The 10855-nt window shown below is 37.9% G+C and overlaps 1 protein-coding gene across 1 annotated transcript; it reads right to left on the reverse strand.

The window, feature by feature from the left end:
• Positions 1-248: 248 nt before the first annotated feature.
• Positions 249-9693, reverse strand: LOC139726224 (large ribosomal subunit protein mL39-like). The gene is made up of 10 exons (XM_071637291.1): positions 9684-9693; positions 8766-8963; positions 8173-8312; positions 7122-7221; positions 6266-6437; positions 4157-4295; positions 2888-2920; positions 2215-2262; positions 1515-1562; positions 249-400 (listed from the first exon to the last, which is right to left on the reverse strand). Exons 1-10 carry the CDS (start codon positions 9691-9693, stop codon positions 365-367), a joined length of 924 nt encoding a protein of 307 aa, XP_071493392.1. The 3' UTR covers positions 249-364.
• Positions 9694-10855: the final 1162 nt, after the last annotated feature.

Raw genomic sequence — 10855 nt, forward strand, 5'->3', positions numbered from 1 at the left:
CAAGATCTAAATCAACCACCTCTATTGGTATGCAGTGGGCTTTGGAGCTCAAGCAAAATTTGGGTAGTTGCCAGAAATCACACTTTGTGAATGAAGGGATCCTGTATCAGAATACAATTTCAACATATCTGTAAGTTGAACAAATTCTGTTGGTTGAATGGGCTCTGCTTCTGGGTTACAACATGGCCACTGCCTGAAACTCATGTGGCAAAAAAATCTGTGCGTGTGTACAGGACTCCTGTCAGCAAGGTTTGGATCAGCACTGTTTCCTGAGGGCAGCAAACATCACTGTCGACACAATAAACCATGGTGAAAAATCTTGTTGTAGTCAGCACCTAGAGGATGTTATGTTACGGACTCAAGGTCATGATTTGCCCTCTGGTCTGGTATCCATGGTGACCTGGATCAAGAAACAGGAGAGAAGATGGAAGTGTGGAATCAAGTGTCTGCTGCAACAGAATAAAAATGTATTTACCGTATCAGTGATAGTGATAAGCATGGTTTTATTCAAATTCATGAATTTCTTCTAATTCTTTTTTTATGTCGATGGAGGGCAATTTGTCAATCAGCAGCATGGTTTTACTTGAATATCCTCGGGGTCAGAGAGAGAGAGAGAGAGACAGCGACAAAAATTGAGGTAAAACAAGACAATCTGCCATTCTGTTGTTATTTTCCTTGAGAACGAGTGCAGTGTCATCTTTAAAAACAAAAAACAAAAGAACTCACCTTTACAAAATATGTTATTGATATAAATGATGAAATGAGGTGCAGTCTGTATTGATAATTTGCAGTTGAAGACTACCAGTATTTCATTACATTGTAAAGGAAATGGCATTCAAGATCTGAAACTATCAGTAAGTTGAAGCGAGATATAATGGTTTAACATCATAACTTCTACAGACATGCCTCAACTTCAAAATCATTATGAAGTATCGCTTGTCACATTCTACCGACTACAATCATTGTTTGATTAAACTCCATGCCTTTTGTTTCTCTAGGCTCTGACAAATCATTGCATTTACAATATGACCTTGAGCAGTGACCTTGATCATGTGATTTGCCCTACAACACAAGCAAAAATTATCCTGGTACAGTTCACTAAAGTTCAAATTTTAATTGCCTTTGAACTTATTACAACATAGAGCACAGCTCCACCAATCGTGAAGTGGTAAGATCTTTTTCTTATGTGTGTGTTTTGTTGTTTGTTTTTTTCCGTTCACCCTTACTGTGCTTTGTTTGCTAAATGGCACACTTGTTGGTGCGGTTTCTTCGCTGTATGGCGCATTATCATGTCTGGGAACTACTTGTCTATGAATAGAGATTACCTAATCCCCCTAATCCAATTGTGTCATCATTGCCTTCCTGTTGGACTGAGGCATAGTTACTATACCTGAGTGGGCTTGCTACTCTAACAACTGGGTCAAGTTTGGATGGATTGATGAATGCTGATGGAAGAGTTTGGCAAATTGAGAATCTAAGTGCCTTGGCATATAAAAGATAAAATCAAAACTTACCGGTTTCTTTGCTCTGTCCTCAATGAGGTTCCAGGTGTGATAATGACACTGTTAGGAGAAGTAGAAAAAAAGCAAAAGTGTGTAGACTCAAGGTCATGACAAGGAAGCTGCATTTGGCAGTGACAGTACTCATCATCATCTACAGCATGAAAATTCAAATCTAATGTGCTTGTTTGACAACTTTGTGCACTGAACAAAAAGTAGGACAAAATAAACATCAGAACATTGAATTTTCTGAATAGATTCTGCAGCACTTCTGCATAGATAGATTGAAATGATCATGTGCACATGTCGTTAATGGATATTGAAATAAAAAACTGGGGAGGTACAAAAGACATATAGATAAACAGATAGAATGAATGTATAGATGAACATATAGATAGACAGATTGTAAAATAGATGGACAGATGGATAAATAGACAGACAGATATTTAAATAGATAGATAGATGAACAGACAGAGAGGCATATATAGTTAGGTAAACAGAGACAGACAATTTACAAATGAATATTAAATAGATAGGAGATAGAAAGATGGATGGATAAACAGACAGTAGATATTACAAAGTAAAAGGATATATATAAGCATGTAAATAGATGAACAAATGAATGAATAATCACATGACTATGGGCTATCCAACCATCTTCTCAGATGGAAAATCAATCAAACAAACAAAGATAAATGGCAAGAGATAAACTCACTGGAAATTCTGATGGCAAGGCAGTCCCCTGGAATCTTGACAGCATGTTCTGTAGCAAGAGGAAATTTTGACAAGTGGTTAAATCAGTTTGATGTCTCTAGAAATAATTAGGCTCTACTCATCAGTATTAAATCACCAAAAAGACAACATGTTTTTTCTTTTTCTTTTTTCAAAGTTTCTATTTGTGTTCATGCTAAGATTGAGCCCTGTCTTGTGCCCATATTAAGCTGAGTTATCTACAGGTGCTTGTGCTCTCACCTGAAACAAGCCCAATGTGACATGGTAAACATATCTACAAGATAATGCCGAATTCACTCAGATATTACTTGGTCGATGTCCTTCTCATGGGACACAAGCTCAAACTGTCCACAAGAAACTCCATATGTAGTAAAGAACATGATTAGGCCTACTAAACAGTATAGAATCACCAACAGAAGTCTTCTATGAGCAGCCTGTGCATCTCTTCATTGGTTTAAACTACATTGAGATGCCTTCTCTGACAAAAGTCAGCAGATTCCAGACTAGCGCCCTCTGTTGACCATTGTGTGACAATTCTTTCAATACTCCAAACTGCACATAAATGCCTTAAAATACTATATGCTTCCTGTTCTTCACTACCTAGCCAATGATGAAAACATGTACACAAACATTTCTGGTCAGGAGGGAGTACTCACTGAAGACTTGAGGTAGTCATCTATGTGATGAACCTGTTCACAAAGGCAGGGGAATACAGAAGCAAAGAATCATCAATGACTATAATCAGATGACTATACCCAGATATCTTCATAAATCAAGCAGTTTGTAGGACTTTGCTACACTGCACCAAACAAACACCCCAATGTTTCATTTAGTTAAGTTAATGCTTCAACACTACTCTCAATTAAGTGCCCAAAGTCAAATCAAGACAGGGACCAGAGAAGCTCCTTTGACTTACATGAATTTCAATGCACACAATAGAATTAACCTAGTATGTTTATATCCATTGCGGGTACACTTTTTCTCCTGCTTAGGCAATTTTTCAACTTGTGCAAAGTAGTGCAAAGTAGACTGTACCTGTACAGATAAAGAGATGGCATGACTTTCAAACTACCAAGGCCACAACGTAGACTAAGCTCTACATCTTAACTTCCTTACTGTACTCTAAAATGTTATTCAATGAGGTTCATGGGGTTATCCAGAAAAGACTATTTCACATCATGGCAAATGTCAAATCGCTCACTAATATCTCTACGGATGTCACAGGATGTGTGCCTCAGAAACATGATTTACATCTGACATACATCAGCACTTTAATTTTTTGTCCAGTATTAAAATTTCAACTTGTCACTCAGAGACTCCAACCCAAAGCACCTTCTGATCTGGAGATTCTCCCGCCTGAAACCCCTAGCAAACGGGAGATTCCAAGTTTGATGTGTGCGAAGCGCAAAATTCCCAGGGTTCTAGATGCTCTCTGGTGCTATCTAAGGCTTATTTTTTCAACATACGATAGCAATAAGTAAGAAATCCTTTCCAACGGGAGACACAGAGCCAGGGCGGGAGAAATTAAATTATAAGCGGGAGAACGTGAGATTTTGCAAAAATGGGTTTTCGGCGGGAGATCTTCCGTCGAAAATGGGAGAGTTGGAGTCTCTGGTCACTGGGCAGCATAACATCAGAAAATACTTCAATATTACACTACAGCACAGCAGTATTTGGCAGTGATAAAAACAGGCACAATACTTGTCGATATTAACCAGTCAGAAGCAGGCATATAGAGGCCTGACAAGAATAATGATATTTTTCGGTATAGTTTTTTCTTCAAGATGCAATCAGTCAATTTTATTTATTTATTTTTTTTTTTGACATAATTTATCCAAAATGCACACTCACAATTCCCAGAGGATTTCAAATGAAAAGAGTGATTCTTTATAGGTTTTACAGTAGCTTGAAGCAGCAGCACTCACACATGTAAAGGAGAATCGATGTGGGACCATGAAACCGGTGTTGGCAACCATGGGTCCAGCGCAAATGTCAATGAATTGACCGAGACGGAACAAGACGACCCTGTCGTCCTCGGCAGAATCCAACTCTGCCCTCTTGTACCTGGTGACATAATATCAGCCATAAAAATATTTCTACATATATTTTTTTTCCACTTTGGACAGGACATTTATTAAAAAGTCTTACTGCATGATCAACTTCCCATTCCTAAATCAAGCATTTGCAATATTGGTTTACATCTCAATACCGTATGTCCCAAAAAAAAATACAACAGGACCCTCCGCAATGATAACTTTAAAAATAGTGAATCAATCCAAATACAATTTCAGGGTACGAAACTGTAACTCATTGCCCACATCTAACAGAAAATCCCAATCAATTTGCTTCAGTGGTTAAAGAGAAATGAGGAATTTTGTAGAGCATGTCAGGAATCTCTTCCCTCCAAGTTATGTCTATTGTGTTCACACAAAAGAGCATCCAAGTGCTAAACTTGGAAGAATCAGACTCATGACATGCTTTACAACAATCCACATTTTTCTGTGACTGCTTAACCAAATCGAATGGGGTTTTCTGTAAAATAGAGCCAAGATGTTATATTTTAAGACCCTAAAGTAGCATTTAGACAGTTTAATCATATTGGGTGTTATCAATGCGCAAATCTGATGGTAATTTTTTTTTTTTTTTTTTTTTTTTTTTTTGGGGGGGGGGGGACATACGGGGTACATGTACATCAATCCTCAACTAGCAGAAGTGCGATATTACACTTCTGGCCATATATTCCCTAAAGCCTTGGCAGTACATATTGGGGGAGGGGGAAACAAATAGCTTGATAATGTTTGTCTTATTTCAGGTTTTATCCTTTGGTATAATTTCATGCACCCTATAATACCATCCATCCCATTAAGCACTAACCTATGTTTTAATCACCTATCTAGAACCCCCCCCCCCCCCCCCAGCAAGTGCTCTCTTCCTGTCACTAACAAATCCAGAGCCTGTTCTCTGGAATGAATAAAAGTGCAATGCTATTTGCAGTCATCAAGAAAATGGGTTCCTCCCAGATGCTAACATGAAAAGCCATGTTAGCTGACTTTGACACAACCAGTATTCAACTACCAGTAGTTGAATCTTTCATCCTAATTTGAAAAGTTATGCTGAAACTTTCACTAATCTGATGCTCAAGTATCAACGTTTAACCCTAACCAGGCCCGGCTTTTTTGGGTGTTCTGTGGCTGGGGAGGGGTTGATTCAAACCCCCCCCCCCCCCCCAAAAAAAAAAAAAAAAAATCTCGGCCATCGATCGTGCAGTCATTTGGCACGTGCATTACCTGTGGTGTAATCTATCAAGCTATACAAAAAGAAATGGAAATTTTTGTCATAATAATTAATTATGCTAATACATGATGTATATGCATAAAATCATACATTTTGCTCTAAATCCAAAATAGAAGCTCCTAGAATCCTAATTTTTGGTGAAAACATTCTTTGTAGCATTCCTAACAATGTACATGAAAAAAAAAAATTTGGTATCAAAGTCAATTTCTTATGTATTTTATTGTTTTATGAATTTCTTATGTATTTCCTTGTTTTTTGACCCTTTGTTTTATCATTTTTTTCCCGCAAAATTTATGACAGAACCTATTTCAAGCATAATTATGCTAAAATTAATTAGTTTCAGCCTATGAAAGTGAAAATAATCATATCTTTATGAATAAGAAGAGAAAACTCCATTTGTATAGACTTTATACACAAAATCATGTTTTTGAGCCATTTTCGGTCTGACAGGCATGTATAAAACGTTATGCAGCGTCGTAACGGTAAGCGTGATTTTCGCGAAAATGGTGTCAAAAGATGTGTGAGACTTGAATGTAAAAAGTCAGCGAACAGCGCGGTCAAAAAATTTTGTGCAGCGGAGTAGTCGCAAAAAATGTCGAGGGGGGGTTGATTCAACTCCCCCCCCCCCCCCCCCTGGCCTTTTTAGGGTTAAATTTGAATCTGCCTTGCTAGGGAGCTTTCTTAAATTTTGGAAAGTACTTTGGTGGGTAGTTGACTACAGAAGGGACTTCGTGACTTACTCGTTATCCTGGAAGATCTCTTTGGCGATGCTCAGCCTGACCTCTAACCTCTCGAAAGGAAGTCTCTTCTCTGTGAGTTCGTAGGCCAGCCTGCTGAGGCAAACCAGCTCCTCCGGGCTCGGCTCCCATTTGAAAGGAAGATTGACATCATAGGCAAAGCAACCCTGAGAAACTATAGAACAAAATAGAAACATCATGCTATATATACAAGCACAAGTATTGAAGGACATATCAATCAAAGAAAGGACCATGTAACAAAATGTATTTTAAACAGAAGTCAAAAGTAGTTAAGAAATATACAAAGCCACTGCCAGAGAATTAACAGGTATTCTAAGGGGGAAAAAAAGCATTATGCAAAAAGAAATATTTAAACTACACATTATGAAGAATGACAAGTACCAAAAGATAGGTATAACCCTGTTATGATTGTTTTATAATAATAATAATAATAATAATGATAATAATAATAATAATAATAATAATAATAATAATAACAATAATAATAATAATAATAATAATAATAATACAATACATGTATTAAGCCCTTAATATGAACATTTCTAAGTGCACAGTTTACTGGAAAATTAATATTTAATGGACATGTAACAGATAAAGAAAGAAAGATGGCACATCACCCAAGCATGAATAACTTTGTTTTATTTTCCTCTTCTTCAAATTTGATGACATTTTGTTTCACTGCATTCCCCTGAAAATTATACTCAATAGCACAATTCCATAAATATCACGGGTGTGATAGAGGATTATATGTAATAATTCATTTGTCTTGTTGTTGTTGTTTTTGAACTCTGATTAAACAGAGCAATGAGTCACTTGTTCTGGCATGCAGTTGGCTTACCAGGTATATTTGGCGCCCTCGCTGGCTCCACATAAACATCTTCCCTGAATGCGTTCTGAAGGATGGCTCCCGTCATGTGTGCACATGCTCTCCAGAAAGCCTGTATTAAAGACAATGCATCATGAGAAATAACAGCTGATTACGCCTGTCTGTATATACAATGCCTTTAGCTATTTGCATTATAATTTCCTTTTCAATACTTAATCACAAGGTAGACTCTGTTGCCAGATATCAATTTTGAAAAAAAAAAAGAAAAAAAAAAGTAGCTGAAATTTTCACCGAGTGATTGCACCCAAAAAAAAAATAAAAATAAAAATAAACAATAAAAATCCTTGTTTTATGGACTGGTGGATTACAGGAAATTCCTACGTTTTGCCCAAGGCCATGAATTCAAAGTACATGTAAACAGAACAGATGGGTATGCAGGACTATTGTAATACTTTATAATTTTCTGTGAAGATATCTTATCAGATTGAAAACAACAGAGAAGAGAAACTGATATGAATGTACATCATAAGATGGTTTTTCCCACATAAAGAAATACAAGTATGCATTTCAGCTTTCCTTCTTCTTTCATTTTTCTGTTCTCTGGTGTACAGTGTTTTTCAAAAAGACAAAACAAAACAAAACAAAACAAAAACCTCCATCCACGTTTCAATGAACAAGTAATCTCCATGCCCCAAGAAACATAATTACTTCTTTTTCAAGACGTGTAAAGAAAAAAAATATTGTTTAAACTCAGATTGATGTATTTAGATGTGCTTTTCCTGGGGGAAAAATTGTGACAAATTGTGTAATATTAAGAGACTGACTTAATGCATTACCTGTATATACTGTAAAACATGATATATTCGCGGCACGAAATTTTCGCGAATTGGAGCCGACGGCCTTTTTCGTGGCAAGAAATTTTCGCAAATTGCCTCTTGCGTTCAATGCATATAGTGTAGATAAGAAATTTCGCGTGCATTTTAATTTCACGAATCTTGGCGCTCGCGAAATTAAAATGCACATGAACATTTCTCGTTTTACAGTAATCCAAAAGCAGCCTTACCTCGTTGACATCTTCTGGGTTGTCATCTTTGAAATGAATTAGTCTCAGCTCGCAGTCTTCTGTCAGCGGCTGCAACATGTGCCAGGGTTTCCCATTCACCAATGCCAATGCTGACCTCTTCAAATAGTTCTCATTGAAATCTAGGGTTGGATATCATGATTATACAGAGCACAATATCGTAAGGCAGGTTTACAAGCAATCCCTGTGACAAGTTCTGTAACGAAATACATTTGTTTTTATTTCTACAGAGAAAAACACATTTGACAACATCAGATCTGCAATTTCTATTTCAGCATGTGAAACAGAAATATGATATATGGATAACTGACAAGAGTGAGTGGCAGCGTAAAATATTACATTTTTTTAATGCTCTGCAAAACAGGATAACAAAGATGATCAAGGCCTGTTATTTCTATCTCGATTGGTTTGAAAATTAAGTTATTCTAAAGCTGACTTGTTAACCCCCCCCCCTCTCCTCCTTTCAGCTTGCTTCCATAAAAGAGGTTATTTCATTCCTACTCTGATAAATCACAAACATCATGATTTCACCACCTGTGATGATCTAGATCTCCACTGTGTCAATGCATACTTACGCATGGCCACGTGGTATGGTGTGGAAAGAAATTTGTTCATGGCCAGAGTGCAAGAGTCTGTTGGGCCGATGTGGTGGACGGTGATCTTCTCAATCCGCTTGACCATCTCCAGCTGGCGCTGCTTCTCCTGCTCGAACAACTCATTCTGCCGTTGAGCTACGGAAGCTGTTGTAAGTGGATGCTCACTGGTAGACAGACCTGGGGAATTGAACACAAAATATTGATAGCAGCGTCAACGCTACGAATGTGCATTGACTACACACATTGTTAACAAATTGGTTAAGGCATAAACAATTCTACATGTTCTAGGTTGATGCCAATGCGCCAGTTGTACTTAACTACTGTATACGCCATATATTTCGCGAGTCTAAATTTTTTGCGAATCGGGAATTTCCGACAATTTCGCGAGTGCTTAAATTCGTGATTGTGGAGTCCTGTACTGAACGGAGAAGTGTAAACGCGTACGTCACATTCACATCGGGATCAGAATCAATATTTTTGCATGTCTTTAATTTCACAAATAGCACCTGACTCATAAAATTCGTAAAAATAAAAATCTCGCGAAATATTCGACGTAGATTCTATACAGTATATTCTAGTGCAATACCAAACTCACAGTCACATATATGTAAAACAAGTGGCCCTTGATTCGACAGGATTCCATGAATAGACCACTCTTACAAATAAAAATTCACTGAAATTCATGAATAAAAAATGGCGCATATCAGGTGCGAAATTCAAACTATGCAACTACCTCCACACGTGTTCCGAAGAGCACAACAGTGGGCCACGTCGCCGGACCCACAAAATCATTGTCGCGACCCTCCCGGGTCAACTCGCATAAGCAGTTCAACAGTTATTCCAAGTTTTGAAGTTACTAGTCCGTTTATCTGCATTGAATCTATACAGTGTGTATACCTACAGCCATGATGGCAGCCGTTTCTGAGATAACTTGAGGGTTTATGCGATATTTATATTTTGCACTCCACCCGTGCCAGAATTTGCGGTATCACCATGGTTCGTCAACGTGTTGTGTTTGCGTTGAATCTCTCGCACAGTGTGTGTCGTAGTGCGATACCGTGCAATAGTATACAGTTTCGCCCGCGCGTGGCACGCGCGCTTATACATTCACATAGGCAGGGCGAGGGCACGGGGCCGTACGTCGCGAATGTCGAACCATGGTTACCCGGTGCCGAACAATAGTCACAGGCGTTCGAACGATGGTTGCAGCACAAGCGTATGGATCATGCATACTATTTTGATTCCGCAACTTAAGATGTCGAATCAAGGGCCACTTGCTTTGCACTAAAAGTTACAAATTATGTTGTACTTGCTTCATCACCATCTTCTTAACTAAAAATAAGAAATGAAAATATTTCTCCTAGAACCAAATGAAAGTGGGTCCTGGAGAGGATACACATTTCTTACCTTTTGTATGTTTGTCATGTGGACTTCTAGTAATGTAATTAAGGCTCACTTTATTGCATCTCAATCTGTTTAATTAATGGCACCGCACCCACGCCGGGGTTACTGTAAAATTTAGGCCTAAGTGTAATACGTGAATAATGTCAATGTCAATGATTATCTGTATCGTATTTTTTTTTTCGTTTGTATATTTACATCAGGAACACGCAATTCAGCCTTTGGGATGCTATGTATTTTCCTTTTGATGAAATAAAGCAATATCTATCTATAGTCTATATCTATCTATCTAACCCGCGACGTACCCTTGACGGCGTGAGGACGGGCTGATTTTGCTACAACATTCAACACGCAGTTCCCATAGATACTTACGCAATTCCTTACACATGGGACTAGGCAAACAGAAATCTCGCGGGTTTCATACATGCATTCGTGGTGAGTGTACCATGTTGTATATTCTGTATATTAAATATTTTAACGATATTCCCGATATTCCTCTACTTACGTCTTGACAGTGTCCTCAAAAAGTGCAAGGATTTTCTCAAAGACCTCATACTGTGCGAATTCAGACTGCTCTGTTTCAGTGAAATTTGGGCAATGCGTAGTTTGACCTTTGACCGTCGCACACAAGGATTTACCAGTCTCTCATTTCTTGTATGAAGCACTGC

The sequence above is a fragment of the Diadema antillarum genome, unplaced genomic scaffold (genome assembly GCF_040938485.1).
Source record: "Diadema antillarum isolate AM-2024a unplaced genomic scaffold, OU_Dant_1.0 seq00000081_RagTag, whole genome shotgun sequence".
NCBI lineage: Eukaryota > Metazoa > Echinodermata > Echinoidea > Diadematoida > Diadematidae > Diadema > Diadema antillarum.

Bases quoted from the DNA above. Each gene is read 5' to 3' on its own strand.
- LOC139726224 (XM_071637291.1), bottom strand. The intron at 6,438-7,121 runs GTAAGCCAACTG...TTTGTTCTATAG, and splicing joins GAGGGCGCCAAATATACCTG to TTTCTCAGGGTTGCTTTGCC. The intron at 401-1,514 runs GTAAGTTTTGAT...TTCTTGATCCAG, and splicing joins AGGACAGAGCAAAGAAACCG to GTCACCATGGATACCAGACC.